Genomic DNA, 21,587 nt, shown 5'->3' with positions numbered 1-21,587 from the left:
ATACAATTTATTTAATTCATGAAAGGGTTGGGGGCAGTGGACAAGTTTATATGATTGGTGGTAGGAAATTGAGAAACTTTTATAATAAATATCATGTAAACAGCAAAAGTGCCTGATCTCATGGTCAGATCCACAGGGGCTTCCTTCACACAGGAAATCTGTTGTTAAGAGAGAACAGTCTATTCTCCTCTGCTGGAAAGAAGGCTTTTTCACTATTTTGGAACAAGAGGTTTCTTTTATAACCATCATTAAAAGAAAAAAACATTTGCTAATAGCCCATGTTTATTATTCTTTTCTGAGCTTTGTGAAGGATGATGGTTCTTGATACAGATATGTTTTTGCCATAGCAACAGGGACAGACATACACTGGAAAAAAGCAGTGTAAACAACAGATAGTCTTCTTAGCGCTGGGCAGATGCTCAGATTTATTGACCGTGGGCAAGTACTAACCTCCCCTTGTCTGCCATGTTATAACGCTATATTCCTAGCACTGCATGTTCTTCGCCTCCATTTCTATGGATGTGTAAAGGCCATCCCATTGCAGTTGCATTTTGTGGGAAGTATGCAAACTGGAAGTAGTGTGACATGGAAATAGTTAATAAGGCTTACTGTGCATAAAATATGAAATAATGAAGTCTCCAAAATCAGTCACTTTGGAATGAAAGTCAGGTGTAATAAAACACCATGAAGAAAGGCAAACTATTCCCATGATACAGTATGCTGTTTTTTAAGGAAAAGCACTCTGCAAAAATATTAGAGGAATTCCTGAAAAAAATTTAAAAGGAGCATAAAAAAAACACTATAGTGGTTGAAAACATCAGTGTCCTGAGAATGCATCCTCCTACTTTATTCCTGTAGGAAAATTAAGCCTGATTTCTGTGAGGTCTTCAGAAATGTATTCCTCACAGAAAATGAACCCTTTTATGGTTGTACATGTATTCATTGATAACATAAAATTCTGACTGTTACCAACCTATGTGGAATGACTTGAGCTTTTAACTTTAACTCTTTGAAAATATATATTTAAACTATAAAAGTATTATATTGTTACTAAAAGTTTAGGAAATAGAGAAATGAAAAGTCATTTGTATTGCCACATCATTAAACTGCTGTTAACATTTTTATGAATCTCTCTCCTAGTATCTAACTATGTATTAAATAGTGGCAGCGGTAATATGCTTATTTTGCTTTCTAATTTAAATAGAATGCCTCTAAGAGTTTTGCTCTGTGAGTATAATGTTAAGTTTTGGTTGAGATAGGTTTTTTTTTTTAATATGATAGGAATTTTCCTTTGCTTTTTCCTAAAAGGTTTTAAAATCCTGTATTGGTGTTAGGTTTTATCATTTGATTATAGCATCTAATGACATAAATGCTTGATCCTCCAGGTTTTTCTTGGAAACCAGATTCTATTCCTGTGTATTCAGGTGTCACAGTGTGCTGGTGACTCCCAGTGTGCACTGTGTACATATGTTGGGTTTCCCACCAGCATATCAAGCTCAGTGTGCCCATGGCCAACCCCTCCTGCATCTCGCAGTCCTCTCTGCATTCCGGTCTTGTGAATGCATAACTAGAAACCAGAGGACTGTTTAGATCCCTCACCAGATTATGTCAGTCCTCCTCTTCAAATGGTCTCTCTTCTCCCTCCAGGTTCACTGTTCTAGGTCTGGCCTTGGTCATTCAGTGCTGTGTATTACAGCTGGTCTCCTCACTCGTACTGCTTTTTTTCTTTTTGTGTCTGCTAGCTGCTGTTCATTAGGCTTCTCATTTCCTATGTGAAATGTTCTTCTGATAAAAACAGGCTTAACTTAAAGTTGTTTATTTAGAGTGCCAGTCAGGGTACTGCGATTCAACAGCTCACAATGGGGAGGAGGAGGGCGCTGCTGGAGCCTGGTACCCTGTGTGCAGGGATGCAGGGAGGCATGCAGACCCAGGGTGACCGTCTCTTGGGGGGGCTGCCACTGGCATCTTGTACCTTCTCCTGGCTGCCTCTTTGTCATCTGTATTTGTCCCAAGCATTGTTGCAATGGGCAGAATCCTTTGCTTATCTTGACCATCTGGAAAGCACATAGAGCAGCTTGATTGTTAAGCTACTGGGATGGTCTTCTGGATAGGGCCTTCCTACCTCTCCCCTTAGAGGGATAGCATTGTCAGCCTTGCATCCCCTCTAGCAGAGTCATGCTGCTAGAGGTCCTAAGTAAATGTCAGAAAGGATTTGAGGTCCCAGTTGTATGTATCTTGTGTCAGACTGAGGTAGAGAAGGACAGAAAATGGCACTGGAAAGACAAAGCCAACAAACTGGCCTTTGTGAAGCAGTGAGAGGCATCGTTGCAGATGCTTGAAAAAGCAGGCTGGAAAATGTGCTGATGCTAAGAACCCTGATGTTTGTGTACGTGGACATAATCTTATTTGGCTTCACAATCACCCTGTGAACTGAGTAGAAATTATTACCTTTCTGCTTCACAGATGAAGAAACAGCCTTTGAAATTCATCAGTTTGCCCAACATCACGTAGTTAGTATTTAATAGAGTCATGACTTGAACTTAGGTTTCTGATTGCCAATTTTATATACTTCATGTTACCTTTCTTAAAACCAGAAGAATGATAGACTAACAGTGGCCATCTCCATGTCATCAGGTAAATTACATTAGGGATAGCACAAAGGAAAAATAAAAATTTACCTATCTTAATCCATATTAATTATTTTCATATTTTTAAAACAGCTTTATTGAGATATAATTCACATCCATTACAATCCACTCATTAAAGGGTACAATTCTATGGCTTTTAGTATACTTAAGAGTTATGTAGCCATCACCATTATAAAATTTTAGAATATATTCATTGCCCTAAAAAGAAACCCTTTTAGCTCTCACAGCCCCCCTCCCCCCAATCCCCACCCCAGCCCTTGGCAATCACTAATCAACTTTTTGTCTCTATAGATTTACCTACTCTGGACATTTCACACAAAATCATACAATATGTGGTCCTTCTTTCATTTTCTGTTTTCAGGTTTTATCTGTGTTGTAGCATGTACCCATATTTCATTTCTTTTCAGCAAAATTTCTGCTGAAAAATCAGCTGATAGTCTTATGAGGATTCCCTTGTACATAACTAGTTATTTTTCTCTTGCTGCTTTTAAGATTCTCTCTTTAACTTTCGACATTTTAATTATAATCTGTCTTGGTGTGGATCTCTTGGGTTCATCTTGTTTGGGACACTCTTTGCTTCGTGGACCTGAATGTCTGTTTCCTTCCCCAGGTTAGGGAAATTTTTAGTCATTATTTCCTCAAATATGTTTTCTGTCCCTTTTCTTCTGGGACCCATATAATGTGGATGTTAGAGCATTTGCTGTTGTCCTACAGGTCCCTTAAACTATCCTCATTTTTAAAAATTCTTTTTTTCTTTTTGCAGTTCTGTTTGGAGATTTCTACTACCGTGTCTTCCTGGTCACTCATCTGTTCTTCTGTATCACTTAGTCTGCTGTTGTTGATTCCCACTAGTGTGTTTTTCAGTTCAATTGTTGTATTCTTCAGCTCTGTGAGTCCTGTTTGGAACTTTCTTATATTTTCTATCTCTTTGTGGAATTTCTCACTGTCTTCCTCCCTTGTTCTCCCAAGTTCAGTGATCATTTTATGACCATTACTTTGAACTCTTTATCAAGTAAATTACTTATCTCCATTGCATTAAGTTTTTTTTTCTGGGGTTTTATCTCGTTCTTTCATTTAGAACGTGTTCCTCCATTTAGAACGTGTTCCTCCATTTCCTCGTTTTGCTTGACTCTGTGTTTCTGTGTATCATGTGAAGCAGCTATCTTACCCTGTCTTGAAGGGATGGCCCTATGTGGGAAATGAACCTTATTGTTTAACCTTGCCCTGGTTTTTCGTTGTCTCTTGAACTCTCCTTCCACTTGTTTCAGTCTGTGGGGTCCAGAAACACAGTCCTCCTGTCAGCCTGGGCCTGGCACTCAATGGATGTCCCCTGTGTGGGCTGTGAATGCCTGTTGGCTTTGGTGGGGTTGTGCGAGTGACATGGAGGTGTGTGGCTGCTCAAGAGCTGCATCTCTTGGTGCTGTGGCTTGAGCAGGGCTGTTCACACACTGCTTTTAGCAGGTTAGAATGAGAGGGCAAAAATGGTGCCTGCCAGTACCAGCAAGGTAGAGGGAGCCTGTAAAAATGCCATCTGTCAGCATTCCATCCCTGGAGAGTCCCAGCAGAGTTCTGCCCCTTTGGTAGATGCTGTAAGATTACTAAGTGAATTTCCCTCACAGATGGTCTAAGCTCTTTACAAACTGCTGCTCTTTGTGCTGGGTCCTGGGGCAAGTGCTATTACACATGCTATTACACGTGCTATTTAAGAGCAGAGTCTTCATCCCCTGCCATCCTGAGTTACTCCTGAACATAAGTGCTGTTGGTTTTCAAAGCCAGACGTTTTGGGTGCTCTTCTCTCTGTTGCAAGACCCAGAGGTTGTGGTGCCTGGTGTGGGTATAAACCCCTTACTCCTCGGGGAGAAGCTCCATTTATTTGTTTGTCTATTGCTTGATTTGTTGATTGATTTTATTAAGATTTCTGTCGATTGTGGGTCACCATATTGGGAGTGTGGTTTTTGGTGAGAGCATGCCTTTCCTACCCTTCTTGACGAGGCCCTTGTATCCTTTGTTGTGGAGCAGGTGTTTTGGCAGTTCTCAGGTTCTTTTCAGAAGGATTTGTTCCCTGTGTAGCTGAATATTTGTTGTGTCTGTGGGAGGAGGTGAGTTCAGGATCTTCCTCTGCCACCATCTTGAACCCAGTTTTCTTACCATTCCTTTGTAGTAAGTTTTTAAATCAGGAAGTGTGAGTTCTCCAACTTTGTTCTTTTTCAAGATTGTTTTGGGTGTTCTGGGTCCATATGAATTTTAGGATCAGCTTCTCCAGTTTCTGCAAAGAAGTCAGAAGGTTTCTGATAGGGATTGCTTTATCTGTAGATCAGTTTTGGGAGAATTGCCATCTTAACAATAGTAAGGCTTCTGATCCATGAACATGTTATGTTCATTTCCATACTCTTAAACAACCAGTTTTGTCAGTCCAGTTCTTCTAGATATGGATGTTCATATTAAGTGTGTTGTATTTTGCAAAGTAGCATTAGTGGAATTGAAGTCCTCCTGCCTGGATTGTCAGGCATAGTGCAGAGGTTTAACTATTGCTCTTAATTAAACATGACTTGAATTGATAGAAAATGAACTTGGAAATTATGTGAAGAAACTAGTATGAGTAATACCTGCTTTATGATTTTCATATGAACCTTCACATACAAAGTGGTATGGTTTGTTTTGTAGTTTGGTTTTTTAAATTATCATTTTTATCCTAAATATGTCTGACATAGGAGAGGGATTGCTTCAGGCAAACTTTCAGGTCTAGTACCTGGAGATAGGGGTGCATATCCGAAGAGTAGCTTACATATCTGTAATGAGGGAGGTCCTTCAAAACTTTGCGATAAAATTTAAAACCCTCTCACATTTGTGTTTCTGTGGCATAAATAGTCTTCTCCAGGCTTGTCATGGTCAAGTACCAGTGATAATAATGATGATTATACCAGAAGCACCAGAGGCAGCTATTGGCATGCTATGTGGTGGGGCTCTAGGCATGGTTAGTTTGACTAAGTATTCTAAGAGGCCCCATGGAGTTTGTCATCTCTGACAGAGGACTTTAATGCATTAGTGATGAAAAACGGCTCACTACTGACTCTTGTGATCTTCCAGAGAATGTAAGACAATGCAGCAGTAAGTGAGTGCCTCTTGTCCTATGTAATGTAAACACATATATTGAGACCATTTGTTTGGGTACAGTGTTCCATCTTGTGTCAGCCTCATCAGAGTCTTGAAATAGAGTAGGTGATATATAATATCTAGACATTAACATTTTATTTATTATTGGATATAATATCTAGATACTAATATTACCTACTCTTGTTTTCCTGTTTTATAGCTTATGAGTGATCACCCAACTATTATAAAACTAGACTTTTTAAAAACAGGATATTCTTTTAGCTTATTTTCTCCTGTGTGTTGATCCTTTCCAGTTTCTTGTTCCTTCCTGTTGTTGCTTGTTGATCAGAGTCCTGTGGAAGAAATTGGTTTTGTGAGTCCTGTTGCTCTTCAGTTTGGTTAGTAACACTGTCAGAGGTGGGATCAACCACACAAACACCTATCTTTGGTCCCGAGCACAGTTAGGGGAGAGGTGGAACAAATGGCTGCTCGACAGATGTGTACTTAGGGTTGTCAGGCCCTGTTGTTCACCCTCCTTGTCTACTGCCCCACCTCCAATATATGCTTAATAAACGAAAATCCCCAAATTAGAGATTCATTCTTTTGGATTAAGGCTTCCATCCTTTGTTAAAATTCAAACAGCATGAACTGTTACCTTGTTAAACATTATGGATAGTTTGGGTAATTTATATTTAATTGGTTTTGTATACAGAGTTTGATAGATTTCAGTGGGGGCAGAGAGATAGAGAACACACAATTCAATTACTAGGTACTTTGGAGGAATGTAGGAGAAAACCAGAAAAAAAGTAAGGGCTTCCTGGAATCATGAATATAGCTTATTAGGACACTATTATTTTACCTAAGGGCAGCCTTTTATGGCCCCAGGAATGTCTGTGATGACCCTCATCTTCCTTGCAATATTCTTAGAGCAGGGTTAGGAAACTCCAGGCCCATGGGCCAAATCTAGTCTGTCACCTATTTCTGTAAGTAAAGTTTTATTGGAACATAACCATTCTTATTCGTTTACAAACTCATTGTGCCTACTTTCTTGTTACGTTGGCAAAATTGAGTAGTTGTAACAAATATGGCCCACAATGTATAAAATATTCTGGCTCTTTACGGGAAAAGTTTGCCAACAAACTGGTCTAGAAAGTCTAGACTTTTAGAAGGTTAAGCATGGATCATAGATATCTTAAACTTATTTCAGACTTCTTTAACTTTTAATATTACCATTATATGGACTCAAGGGCAGTGATCTTAAGGAAGGATCACTGCTTATATCAGGATGAATGCTTGTTCAAAAAAAAATGTGTAACTTCAAAAATATTCTTAAAATAAAGGATGACACTGCTATGTTTAAAACCGAAGTAGCCATTGGAAAATTAATATCTGATTATACATGTACCTGTTACACCAGCCTCTTTCAGGTGCTCCCATCTTATTACATGAGAAAAATGTTACAGTTTCCACCATAGGCATTCATCTTCTATCATTTCTGAAGACGAAGTATTTATGTTAGACATTGTAACTTATTTAACTAAATATGAATATAAATATAAAATGCTAATCTCACTGTTGGAAATTTTAAAAGTGTTGTAGCTCAGTTACGTCTTGTCTTCCTTTCTCTCTCTCAGCTTGAAGTCCATGGCCCAAAATGACTCTACCACTGGAGACTTTCTTCCGTAAAGAGGAAGACCACACAGGAGGCTGGGATGAGCATGCCACTGCATCAGATCTCTGCCATTCCATCCCAGGATGCCACCTCTGCTAGGGTCTACAGAAGTAAAACCAAAGAAAAGGAGAGGGAAGAGCAGGTATTGGGGAAATACCCTTCTTAGTTTCATTATTTTTGTTCTTTTCATTAAATACAGTCTAGAATAAGCTCTGACGATCAAGTTTTCTCTAATAATAAACTTTAAAAGCACATGGTGTGAACAGTTTTGCTCAGAAGAAGCTGTCTTTTTGTAGGTTTCTAGGTTTTCAGATTTTGCAATCAACTTATTCTGCCATGATTATATCATGACTTATTTATCTTCATTGGTTAAATATTTCTGCTAAATCACTGAGAAAAAGTTCTTTGGATTCTCAGAATATGATGCAAAAGATGAATTTATTTGAGCAAAAACATATGCCTGCTGCAAGGGTGTCATAGTTAACATCAGAGTCTACCTCTGCTCTCATATGGCTTTTGATTGGGCCTGACAATTAAATATGCGTTAGAATCTAATAAGGTCAGTGGTGGAGGAAGTTCAGGACCACCTAATCCCAGCCCAAGGCACCAGGAATGGCTTCCTTGAAAAAATGACATTTACATGGAGACCCCAAACCTGGAGTTAGCTAGGAGAAAGAGTGTTCCTGGGGCATACTGAAAGCCCAAAGGTTAGAGCAAGGTGGATTTGAAGATACTAAAATAGAATAACTGGAATATAAAGGTTGAATGGGTAGTGGCAAACTAGGAGGTTGGAAAAGTTATAGGAGTTACCTTAAAGAGTTTCAATTACTTTTGCAAAAGAATGAATGATCAGATTTGTGTTTTTAAATCTTTCATCCAGCCTACAGTTTGGAGGATGAATTGAATGGGTGGCAGGGAGACCAGTCAGAGAATTATTTAATAGCCTACTTAGGCCAGGTTTGACAAACTTTTTCTGTAAAAGGCCAGATAATGAATATTTTAGACATTGTGGGTCAGACAGTCACATCTCTTCAACTCTGCCATTGTAGCATGAAAATGGTCAAAGACAATATATAAATGAATGGACATGACTGTGTTCCAATAAAACTTTATTTACAAAAACAGGAGACAAGTCAGATTTCACCTGTAGGCTGTAGTTTGCTGATATCTGGCCTAGGGAAAAGTTGATGGTGACTTTGTCTAGGATAAGCGTAGTGGGGATAGAGATTTACATTATTAATCCAGTGGGCTTGATGATTGAATGTGGGGAGGGACAGGGAGGAATCAGAGATGACCCCTGCTGTCTTCTTGCCTTTACAGTGTGCTTTACAAACATTTGCTTCTTAGTTCTTAGAGCATTCCTATTTTATAGTTAAACTTAATCTTTGCCCAAGACTCTAAAGAATCCTTGTTAAATCAAGAATTGATGTCTTGTGTGAAGTTGCATCATTATAGGTGATGGGACACCATTCTTTCCATTATTACGTATAGAATAAAGAAAGAATCTATCGTATTTCTTAAAGTACATGGACTATAGAAAATGAAAAGGTGCCAGGTAAATTGAAAAGGTCTCTGTATTCTTATTTTGTGGGTTTTTTTTTCATTGCTTGTGTTGTCAGCCTGCACCCTTTCCATTTTCTGAGCTCTTAGAAGTGTGGCCAGCATTGTCTGACTAGGGGTAGTGGTGGGGTAGATGGTTTCAGAATGTCATATTTTCAGTATTTTAGTTTTTTTTCAACATGGTGGGGATGGGAAAATATCCCTAAATATCTTTCCCATGTTCTATCAATTTTCATTTGTTAGTCTTCATTTAAGGTTCAGTTAAATTAATAGTCTTTTCTTATAATCCTTCTGAGCCCAAATGGATTTTTAAATACCGCTAAGTAGAACATTTCCTTGGTCTGGGGTGCTTGCCTGTATTAAGTTGAGGCTGTTAGTTCCTTATTCATTGTAGTGTCGAGTTTGGGTATCAGATGGCGGGAATTTCTTGGTATATATATGAGGAAGCTATACATATTTGTTTGGAATAGATAAAGGAAGATGTCCAACATTTTAGCAACATTTTTTTACAGGTTTGTTGTAGGTGGGTATTCAGTAAATACTTATTGAATGATATGATCTATTTGATGCCATTTTTAAGGTTTAAATAAGTAGCATTAACTAGCTATTTCATGGAATTGGGATTTTGATTGGTATTGGGAAGAAGAACCATCCTGCCCAACCTTCATATGGGGAATAGTTTGAATACATGATGGCAAGTGTGACAGTTCTGGGAATCATTGTGCCAAGGTGAGGTGGCAGGTAGTGGAAGAGCCACTGAGACAGGAGCTTGAAGAGCCCCAGAAGAACTTTGGCAGCAGCTGGCACAACCTCTGAAAAATAATTGTTGTAGGTTTCTAGAGTCTGAAATGTGGTATCAGGATGGGTTTGGAAGGTAAATTTTTGTCCAGTGAAGCCTTTTTTCCTTTATCCAGTTTCCCAGGTGCAGTGAGTTCAAAACAAAATCCTTTGGTACAATTTCTGATCCTCTTGTGCTTGGGAGAGGAGGAGAGGAGGGAAAGAGAAGCTATGCAAAGGCACCCCTTCCTTCCATCCCATCATCCACTGTTCTCAGAACCTGAAAGCTGACAACCTGAGACAGTCCATTACATCAATAACAATTTTATTCCTTCTGCATCTTGTGAGAAGAGAGGAACATCGCAGTTCACACAGAATCAAATAACAGTTACCTGTTAACGTGGACACAGTTTTACCTATGTTTATCAGATGTGAGATTCTCTCTGTAGCACCCATTGCCTGAGCCTGTATCTACAATTCTAAGAGTTAGTGACTTTTACACAGTAGTCAGTACACTTGATGAATAAATGAATGAGTTCAGTTTTAATGATATGGGGACTACTGTGGAGGCGAGAGGAATGTTTTGCAATCCATAAAAGGATTTCTTCTGCTGTTACTTATGAACTGGGTAAATGTTTCTTGAATATTTTTTTCTTAGCATTTTATAAGTATTGCTCCATTGCCATTACACTCTGGTCTGCATTTAGAAACCTGATGTTGTGGTTGTTTGCATTCTTTCAAAAGAAACATATTTTTTATAGCTTTTTGCAGAATACTTCTTATAGTGTGAGGAGTTATTTGGTTAAGTCTTGCTGTTTTTGATGGCTTTCTTTGGTTTTTGTGGGGGATTTTTGAGCCTTTAAATCTTCTTTCAATTCTGAAACCTTTTCTTCTACCTTTAATCATGAACTCTAAACTCTGATTCTCTCAGGGATTGCTGCTAGAGGTTAAATTTCCATATTCTCTTGGCTCTTGTGTATTCTCAGATTCATTACCGTTAGTTCTGTACTGTGGTCCTTTGGAATTGACCTTTTCCAAATTGCCCTATTTTGGTGACTCAACACTGTTGATTTTTGCTTCTTTCTCTGTCCAAAAAGGTTCTTAATTGATCTGTTGCTATCTGATTGCATTTTGATTAATTTCTTATCTGGAGTTATTCTGTTTTCTGATTTGATACATCTCTTTACATTTTTCAAGATTTTTTTTTATGTTTTAGTTTGTTTTTAAATAGCTTTATTAAGGAATAATTGACATACAGTAAACAATACATATGTAAAGTATACAGTTTGATAAGTTGTGAAATATATATATACACATGAAACTATCTCCACAATCAAGATTGTGAACATATCCATCACTCCCAAAAGTTTCCTCATGTCCCTTGTAATCCCTCCCTCCCACCCCTTTCCAACCCTTTCCTCAGGGAATCATTGCTCTGTTTTCTTTCACTATAGATTGGTTTGCATTTTCTAGAGTTTTATAAAGATGGATGTACATATATTATGTACTCTTTTTTGTCTAGCTGTTTTCATAGCTTAGTTCTTTTACAATTCATCCACGTTGTGTGTATCAATAGCTTGTTCCTTTTCTTGATGAGTAGTACCCATTGTATGGACCTACACAATTTGTTTATCCATTCTCCTGTTGATGGACATTTGGATTGTTTACAGTTTGGGGCTGTTACAGACAAGGTTGCTGTGTTCACACAACAACAAGCCCTTTTATGGACATATATTTCCTTTCCCTTGGGTAAATACCTAGGAGTGGGACCATATGTTCAGCTTTTTAAGACAGAAACTGCCAAACTGTTTTCCAAATTGATACTGTTTTACATTCCTACCAGGAGTTTGAGAGTTCCAATTCTTCTGTATCTCCACCAACCCTTGGTATGGGCAGTCTTTTTAATTTTAGCCATCTAATAGGTTATTCTAGTATCTCATTGTGGTTTTAATTTGCATTTCCCTCATGAGTAATGACATTGAGCATCTTTTCATGTGCTTATTTATCGTCTATATGTCTTTTTTCTGTGTTGGACCGTCTGTTCAAATCTTTTGTCCATTTAAAAAAAAAATACCAATTTGTCTTATTATTGTTGAGTTTTGAGCATTCCCTGTATAGTCTAGGCACAAGTCCTTTATCAGATATATGCTTTACAAGTGTTTACTCCGAAGGTTTGGATTGTCTTTCATGCTTCTGCTGGTGTCTTTTAAAGATGAAAAGTTTTTAATTTTGAAGTCAAATTTATCCATTTTTTTCTTGTATGCATTGTACTTTTGGCATTCTGTTAAGAAATCTTGGCCTAACCCAAGGTTGCAAATAATATCTTCTATGTTTTTTTCCTAGAAGTTTTATAATCTTGGTTTTACATGAACATCTATGATCTATTTTGAATTAATTTTTATAGATTGTGTGAAATGCATATCCAGCGTCATTTTTTGTTATATGAATATCCAGTTGTGCCAGTAACATTTGTTAAATAGATTATCTTTACTGCATTACCTTAAATCTGTTGCTCATATAGGTGTGTGCTTATTTTTGGGGTCTGTCTTCTGTTCCATTGATCGACTTGCCCATCTTTACATTAATACCCCACTGTCATGTACATTCTAGCTTTATAATGAGTCTTGAAAATCAGACTTTGGCAAACTTGTTTTGCCTATTTTAGGTTTTTTGCATGTCCACATGAATTTAAGAATCAGATTGTCAATTTCTGTACAAAAATGTCTACTGGGATTTTTGTTCAGAATGTTGAATCTGTAGTTCAATTTGGGGGAGAACTGATATTTTAACAATATTGAATCTTGACCCATGAACAAGGTATGTCTCCTCTTTAAGTCTTATTTAATTTCTCTCAGCAGTGTTTTATAGATTTTACACACCTTTTGTCTGATTTATCCCTAAGTACTTTTTATTTTTGATGCTGTTGTAAATGATATTGTTTTTAAATTTTAATTTCCTCTTGTTTATTGCTAGTACAGAGAAATAAAATTGATTTTTATGTATTGATCTTGTATCTTGCAATTTTGCCAAAGTCACTAGTAGCTTTTTTGTAGAGTCCATTGAATTTTCTGCATAGGCAGTCATGTCATCTGTAAATGAAGATAGTTTTACGCTGCCTTTTTCTATTTGGATGCCTCCCTCCCTCTTTCTTGCTCTAGTGAAAACCTCCAGTACTATACTGAATAGAAGTGGTGAGAGCACACATCCTTGTGTTTGTGACCTTAGGGGGAAAGCATTCATTCTTTCTACACTAAGTATGATATTAGCTATATGTGTTTTGTAGATACTCTTCAGCATGTTGAGGAAGTTCCCTTCTGTTTCAAGTTTGCTGAGAGTTTTGTTCAGTTTTGATACTGGTAACTTGTGTCTTCACTATTTTTTTTTCCTGATGTAGCCAGAGGTTTATCAATTTTATTGATCTTCTCAAAGAATTATTTTGGTTTCATAGATTTTCTCTATTGTCATTCTGTTTTCTGTTTGTTTCATTTCTGCTCTGATATTTCCTTTCCTCTGCTTCCTTTGAGTTTAATTTGCTCCTCTTTTTCTAGCTTTTTAAGGTAGAAGTCAAGGTTATTTATTTATCTTTCTTATTTTCTATCACAGGATTTAGTGATTATAAATTTCCCAAGTTCTGCTTTCATGGCATTCCACAAATTCTGCTGTGTTGAGTTTCATATTCATTCAGTTCAAAATACTTTCTAATCTCCCTTTTCATTTCTTCTTAGATCCATGGGTTATTTTTAAGTGTGTTATTTAATTTCCAAAATTTCTGGACTTTCCAGAGATCTTACTTTTATTTATTTCTAATTTAATTCCATTTTGGTCTGAAAACATATTTTGAATAACTTAAATCCTTTTAAATTTACCAAGACTTGTTTCATGGTCCAGAATATGGTCTCTTTTGGTAAATGTTCTGTGTACACTTTAGAAGAATGTGTATTCCGCTGTTGTTGGATGGAGTGTTCTGTAAATGTCAATCGCATCAAGTTGATTGATAATGGTTTTCAAGTCTGCTAAACCCTCACAGTCTAGTTGTTCTGTTACTAGAAAGAGTGGTAATTAAATTGCTGACTATAATTGTGGATTTGTCTGTTTCTCCTTGGAGTTATACCAGTTTTGCTACATGTAGTTGATACTCTGTTATTAGGTGCATAAACATTTAGGATTGTTTGGTCTTGATAAATTAACCCCCTTATTATTAAGAAATAATTATCTTTATCCCTGGTAATGATATTCTTTGCTCTGAATTCTACTTTGATAATAACTCATTAGCTACTGGGGGATTTTTGCATAAACTAACGCCTGCAGCCCACGATTTGTTATGTTAAGTGATATTGATTCATCTCCCATCAATAACCTTCGGGTAACAAAAGACGTATTAATACACCTCTGGTCAATAATGTGATAATACAGGCACTACAGCTTTCTTTTGATTAGTATTAGTATGGTATCACCTTTTCCATCTTTCTACTTTTAACCTATTTGTGTCTTTATTTAAAGTGCTTTTCATGTAAGCAACATATACGGTTGAGTGTTTTTATCCAGTCTGACAATCTCTCTCTTTATCTGGATGTTTAGACCATTTATATCTAATGAGATTATGGATATGGTTAGGTTAAGTCTTCCTGTTTATTTTCTGTTCATCCTATCTGTTCTTTTTTTTCCTTTTCGTCCCTTTTCTGCTCTTTAAAACATTGAGTGTTTTTTAAGATTTAATTTTCTTCTTTGTTGGTTTATAAGCTGAAACTTTATTTCAGTGTTTTAAAATTTTATTTATTTTATTTTTTAGGGTTTATATTATATATCTTTAACTTGTCACAGTCTGCCTTCAAGTGATACTTTACTACTTCAAAAATACTATAAGAACCTTACTTTCATTTCTTCCCGCCTACACCCCAGTTTTGATGCTACCGTTGTCATACGTTTTATTATATATATGTTATAAACCCTAGAATATGATGTTATTTTTAAACACTTTTATTTTTAAGGAGATTAAAATAATGAGAAAAATATCTGTTTACACTTATATAATGTAACTACAGTTTCTGGTGTTCATCTCTGAGTAGAGCTGTATTTCCATCTGTCATTTTCCTTCCATGTGAAGGACTTCCTTTAACGTTTCTTCTGTTGTGAGTTGGCTGGTAATGACTTCTTTCAGCTTCTTTTTTTTATTTCTTTTTTTTTTCTTCATTTCTTACGTCTGGGGTTTGTTGAGCTTTGTGGGATCCGTGGGTTTACAATTTTCATTGAATTTGAAATATTTTTCAGATATTTTTTCTGTCCTCTCCCTTATTTGGGGACTCTATTACACGCATTAACTGGCTTGAAGTTTTCTGATATTATGTTTTTAATTTATTTTTCTTTCTGTGTTTTATTTTGAATAATTCTAATTGCTATGTTTTTAAGTTCATTAATCTTTTGTTTTTCAGTGTCTGATCTGTCGTTAACTCCACTTAGCGTGTTTTTCATCTCAGACATGGTATAGTTTTAATCTTTACAACTTCAGTTTGGATCCTTTCTTATATCTTCCATGTCTCTATTCAACTTTTTGATCATAAGATCCAAATTGAACTTCTAAAAATTTATTTTAAAATAAAACTGACTTAAGATACCAAGTGATGGGTATCTCTGTAGTATTTTTTTTTAATTTAAAAAAAGTTAGCATAGTTGTAGTATCTTGAATATAAAGTCCGTGTTTTTCTTGTTCATCTGTCCCCTTACCCCATTATTTGATGTCTTTTCTTATCCCTAGGCCTATTTGAAAATGTGCTTCTCTGCACTATGTAGGATTATTAACATGTATTTTTAAAAGCCGAAAAGACAGTTTTGTATCTGGCCATCAAATAGGTGTTTAGAAATACACGTTTCATTTGATAGTATTTGTAAATTACTTTCCATCTCAGAACAGTGTCCATTTTACCCTGTTATTAACAGGGCTCCAGGTCCACTGTAAGCAACGGCATGATTTTTAATTAGCTTAAGGAGAGAGGTTTAATACAGGGAAGTAGATGCCTACAAAGTATTTGAAGGGCTGGAGGAGTAGGCCTTCACTGGGTTTCCAGGAACAGCTAAGTCCCAGCACTCCTGGACTACTCTGTTGAGGTCAGGAGCTGACAGATCAGAAAGTTACTGTTGATACTTCTGGTGAAAAAAAAGTCACTGTCTTTACCATGGTTTGAAAGCTACCACTGCTGCTACAGACTTTGCTGAATTAGGAAGAAGCTGCTGGCTCTAGAACCGCATCATTTGTGCCGTGATCTCAACAAGCGAAGTGGATGCTCTGTCCTCTGCTTTTCTGCCTATGTCCCAACTCCAAATCAAGGCTTTGAGTGTGAGTACACACCTAATTATGGATTAATTGGATTAGCGCAACCTAATTATGTCTGGAACCCAAATTGCAAGGTTGTCCAGGAAATACATTTTTAAACTTTCTGCCCTATACCCCTTTAAAATGAAATTGGTGTGGAAACTGAAAGATTTGGTCCACATCACAGTATCTCTCGAAAAGGATAAAAAACAAAAAGGTAATTCAGTGATTAGCTTACATTTAAACAGTATACTCCATAGGAAATGAAAGTGGTATTTTCTTTCATGTATTTATAAACAGTTCCGTTTCCGGCCCTGTTGGGCTCACCATCTTGCTTCCGAGGTCAACAAGGGATTTTACCGTGTAGCATCAGGATGATGATCATCTGAACACACTTACATTTGCTATGAAAAGATATGAATGTTGGCAGCCAATACTGTACTCATCTTTACCTGACATCTAAAAGATGGCTTCACAATTGTTCAAGTGATAACAGTATTTTGAGGCATAAGCACCATACTTTTACCTCTTAATAATTATTCTCTTTTCTCTACTAGATAAATTATTCCCCTTTAAATCATACAAACCTAATATAAGAAACCTGGAGGAAACAATCTGTGTTTTAACATCTCGGAATCTCCAGCGCCATCTAGCCTAACCCCCATTTTAATGCTTGAACTTCTCTGGGTCATCATGGCTCGCTTGTTCTTGGCCCCTTTAGGGCATCTCTCATGGTACTGACCCACCACTTCCAAAGGCAGTCTGTACTTTTTGGGGTTACCAGAGATTTGAGATCCAGTATAAGAACTAACTCTCTGTAGCTTTCTCTTTTTGACAGCCCTACTTTTTTTCTTCTATTAACTGGCAGTCTTACATTCAGCGGCATAAAAATCCATTGTTTCATGTATTACAAAGCTCAGTCTCTCAACATTCTGGTTGTTCTCTTTTAGACCATGCCTAGTTTCTTCCCGGAAGTATGCTTAAATGAAGAGATGAATATACATCTTTAAAATATACCGGTCGCAAATTATTGCCTTTGATTGGGCATCACCCTCCATGCGGTCATTTGTATGGCTTCTTGAATCATCTGTGTGCTTTACCTGCAAGAGCTCCATGAGATTAATCTCATACCTAGAAATCAGCATTTCTTTTGTCATCTGTTTACCTTTTCTTGGTCCCTGGAGTGGTTTTTTCAAACCTGCTTCCAAGTATGTTTTCCCTGTCCGGTAATCAAATCTGTCACTGTAAAGTGCTGGGAGCTACTCTAGTTTGCTCAAGTACCCACAGGAAGTTACAGTGTGCTTGCAGTTTAAGAACCAATTCTTTTCTAAATGGTTGTTTTCTACCTTGTAAGGCTTGTTTTCTTTGAGAATGAAGAAATAAGATTAGATGTTTTTCTAATGATAAAAAAAGAGTGTGCTCTTATCAAACATTAAATACAAGTTGGTCAGTTTGAACTGTTACATTTTCTTGTGCACACATAGATTTTGAAGCTTAAATGTAGATAAAATTATATACAACTTTGAGGTCCTGCCATTTTAAATATTCTTAGTCAAAAGCCAGCAGTATTGGTTCTGGCTATTTTATATATTAGCAGCTTACCTTTCCCAGCCAATTCTCACATAAGTCTTGGACTGGTAACAATTTGCTGTTTACTTATTTAGGGTATGAAAATGGAAGGATGTGCATATTGACTGTAGCTGACCTCTGTGATGTTGATTTGGGGAGAGTTTGCTAGGTAAGAGTTCATATCACATAAGTCAAATGAGGAGTCTAGTTTGGATATATGGGAGTGAAGCGCTGGCAGTTGGCGTCAGTGTGTTGTGTATAAATCGAGTGAAAATGGCACATGAATATGTTTGTCTTGGTACCATGGCAGGACTCAGTGATTATGGTTTTTTGCCACTATTCTCTTACAGCTGTCCTATGAATTAAATAACTGGGAGGCAGATAATTTTTCAGATTTTCTCAGTAAGCCTGTTGAAAATAAGAGAGCCACCCAAATTGGTTTTTAAATGCAGAGGTTTAAAAAATAATATTATAGCCATAGCATCCTATAATAGTTGTTAGTGACTTTTATATTTGACATCATGGAGATGACTCCTTTATTTTACACAAATGGAGAAACAGGTCCAAAGAGAAATGCCCTGCCCGTGGACACTTGAATCTGTATATTTTTTCTGTGTTATTCTGTTTCCTCCTTAAAAATTCTTTCACACGAATATAAATATACTCCACACATTTATTCTTTCACTCATTTATACATCAAGCAGGTATTAACACTGTATTACATACTGGAAAGAATCCTGCCCTGAAGGAGCCTGTAATCCAGCAGGGAGACAGGAAAGAGCCGTGTCACAGAATGCAGTGAATGCTCTGATGGCAGCCTCCCCAGTGTATTGTAACAGGAACTCCTTTGATCTATGATGTGACTAGATATTGCTTTTGTTTATCTCATTTTTGCTTGGGACTTAGGTGTGCTTTTTCAATTTTTGAATCTCAGGACCCAGGCCTTTCTTCACTTTTGAAAATTTTCCACCCATTATTTCCTCACATATTGCCTCTCCCCCATTCTCTTCATTCTCTTTCTGGGAATAAAGGTCACTGTGTCTTCTGCCGTGTGTCCTGTCTCTGTGCACTGCACTCTGGGTTGATTTCTTCAGTGTTCTGTTTCTATTCACTAACGCTCTCCTCAGCCGAGTCTAGACCTGCCATTGAGAGAGTTTAATGTCTACATGTTTTTATTTCATAATTTTTTCCATAATTTCCTGTGTTTGCATTATATTTTTTATTTTTCATTTATCTCTGTGAACGTACAATTCAAGTTTCTTTCCCTTAGTTTCCCCAGTGTACTAGGAATTGTGTGCTTATGTATAAAAACAATTCTGTTGTAAATATTACCTAAAACTCTAGATGTGAAAATTCTTCATAGTTTGCAGTAAATATGCTTGATACATCACCCTCTAATAAGTGGAGGTGTGCAGTTGTCCACTAATTAATTATTCCCTTCACATATGGCCATTTTTACAGCATCTAAATAGGTGAAGCTACCGCTAAGGATTTGTTTAATTTAACAAAGCATATACTTATATCATGTTTATTCTGTGCAAGGCACTGTTCTTCTCAGGGCTTTACAAATATTAATTCATTTGATCCTCATATGAGCACTATGAAGTAGGTACTGTCATTGTCACTCTCCTTTTATAGGTGAGGCACAGAAAAATGGGATGAGTTGCCCAAGGTTCCCTCGTTGGCAGTTGGCCCATGGTGGAATTGGTATTCAGACCAGCCTCCACATCCATGCTCTTAACTCACTTGCTCTTTGCATGCCACTCAGCCAGCCACTATCTTTTCAAGCCACATGTCCCTCTTAATGAACCTCACCCAGCTCCACTCCCTTTGTGTCTACATTCTTGAAGCACTTAATAAGTCTATACTGAACCCGTTTCAGGTGTTCTTCTGTTTGCTTCCTATGTCTAAATCCTGTGTCTTCATTAATTTATTCATTCTTCAAACAAGTGTGTATTAATCACCCATTACATGGTGGGTGCCATGTCACGCATTGAGCATAAATGTGGCATTAATACAGAGACACCCTCTGTGCTGCCTAAATCTCTCCCAAGCCGTGTGCTTCTGTAAGTCCCCATGCTGCAGCTGTAGTCCAGGACCTCACCATTTCTACTGGTGCAGCAGCCGACATACTGGTCTCCATGCTTCAGCCTGTCTCTTCCTGCTCTGGGCACTGCTGGAGGAGAAGATGACAGTACACAGTTCAGTGTGCTAAGTGCCATAGTCCAGAGAAGTGCCCCTGATTCAGTCTCGTGGTGACAGGGAAGGTTTTCTGGAAGAAAAGATGTCAAAGGTGAGTCCTTAAGTAAGAGTTAGATGGAGATAGAGGTGAACAGTGTTCAGGGCAGAGAGAAAGATACAAGGCCAAAACTCCTAGGAAAGAGAAGAACACATGGCATGTTTGAGGTACTGAGAAAAACTCACTATGCTGGTGGAACTTGAAATGTGCCGCTGGGGGCAGCGAGGTGAGTCAGGAGTGGCCACATTGGTGCTGAGGGCGCTGAGATGTCAGTGCAGGTGTAGAGCTGGAGTTACACAGTTGAAGCTGTTTTAGTTAGGTGACTGTGCAGTTTGGTGAGGGCATTTAGAAAGCTATTGGAATAGGCTGGGTGATGATGGTCTGAACTAAGGAGGTGGTACTGGGGATGAGAGAAGTGAGCAGATTTCAAAGAAGATGAGCAGGAAGTAGGAACAACGACAGTGCTGGTGGCTGAGGGATTGTGGTGGTCGGGTAGGTGAGGTCTGGCCTAGACTAAAGGTTGACATCATTCACTTTGACAGAGGTGAAGTGGCAGTTTAGGGTAAAGATGGTGAGTTTGGTGGCAGATGTGCAAGTATGAGGTACTTGTGTGGGGTCCAGCTGCAAATATCCAAAATTCAGTTGTGTTTGAATCTCTGTAGGAAAATCTATCGAAGCTAGAGATAGAAATTTTAGAGTTGGTGACATATACACAGTAAAGGATGCCCTAGGAATAGGTAAAATTTTCAGTTGGAATGAATAGCCTGGGGAGAAGTAAGGGTGTGTAATAGGACACCGAGGAAGCAGAGCCACCATGTCGAGTCACTGTCTCACAGACACCCCGTGCTGATAGGTACCTTTGGTGCTTGCTGTATTTCAGAATATGTTATATCTTTCTTCCATGTCACTTTTGCATAGGTGATAAAAGAGCACCCCTTTCATTCAGTTGTCCTTGTGAGGTGTTTGTGCATTTTTTGTGTTTGCTTATGAACTCAATTTACCACATTTCAGAAGCCTGTCTTTTTTAAACATCAGGAGACGGGGTCAGGGGGCTGGGGTCGGGGGGAGTGGTGGTGAGAGGAATTGGGAGACTGGGATTGACACACATACACTACTGATAGTATGTATAAAATAGATAACTAATGAGAACATACTGTACTGCATGGGGAATTCTACTTAGTGCACTGTGGTGACTTAAATGGGAAGGAAATCCAAAAAAGAGGGGATATATGTATATGTATATGTATAGCTGATTCATTTTGCTGTACAGTAGAAACTAACACAACATTGTAAAGCAACTATACGCCAATAAAAATTAATTAAAAATAAATAAATAAACATCAGGAGACTATTTTTATTTTTTTAATTAATTTATTTTTTAATATAAATCTGATTTTTTTTTTTTAATTTTGGCTGTGTTGGGTCTTCGTTTCTGTGCGTGGGCTTTCTCTAGTTGCAGCGAGCAAGGGCCACTCTTCATCGCGGTGCGCGGGCCTCTCACTGTCGCAGCCTCTCTTGTTGCGGAGCACAGGCTCCAGACGCGCAGGCTCAGTAGTTGTGGCTCACGGGCTTTGTTGCTCCGCGGCATGTGGGATCTTCCCAGACCAGGGCTCGAACCTGTGTCCCCTGCATTGGCAGGCAGACTCTCAACCACTGCACCACCAGGGAAGCCCAAGACTACTTTTAGATTCACAGCATCAGGTTATATGTGAATAACTAGTA

The 21,587-nt window shown here is 37.7% G+C and overlaps 1 protein-coding gene across 5 annotated transcripts in view; it reads left to right on the top strand.

Moving 5' to 3' along the window:
* MARCHF8 (membrane associated ring-CH-type finger 8) overlaps window positions 1-21,587 on the top strand; it is a 118,036-nt gene that overhangs the window by 40,782 nt on the left and 55,667 nt on the right. For 4 of the 5 annotated variants that reach the window (XM_081250159.1, XM_081250157.1, XM_081250161.1 and 1 more), the window contains exon 2: window positions 7,376-7,555. The exons of the other annotated variant lie outside the window; for it this stretch is intronic. In XM_081250159.1, coding sequence (XP_081106285.1) covers window positions 7,454-7,555 — 102 coding nt within the window. In that variant the 5' untranslated portion in view covers window positions 7,376-7,453. The remainder of the gene's footprint in view (window positions 1-7,375; window positions 7,556-21,587) is intronic. 5 annotated transcript variants of the gene reach the window in all.

Source organism: Mesoplodon bidens (genome assembly GCF_964165515.1).
Source record: "Mesoplodon bidens genome assembly, chromosome: 1".
NCBI lineage: Eukaryota > Metazoa > Chordata > Mammalia > Artiodactyla > Ziphiidae > Mesoplodon > Mesoplodon bidens.
This window is presented reverse-complemented; position numbering and strand designations above follow the sequence as displayed.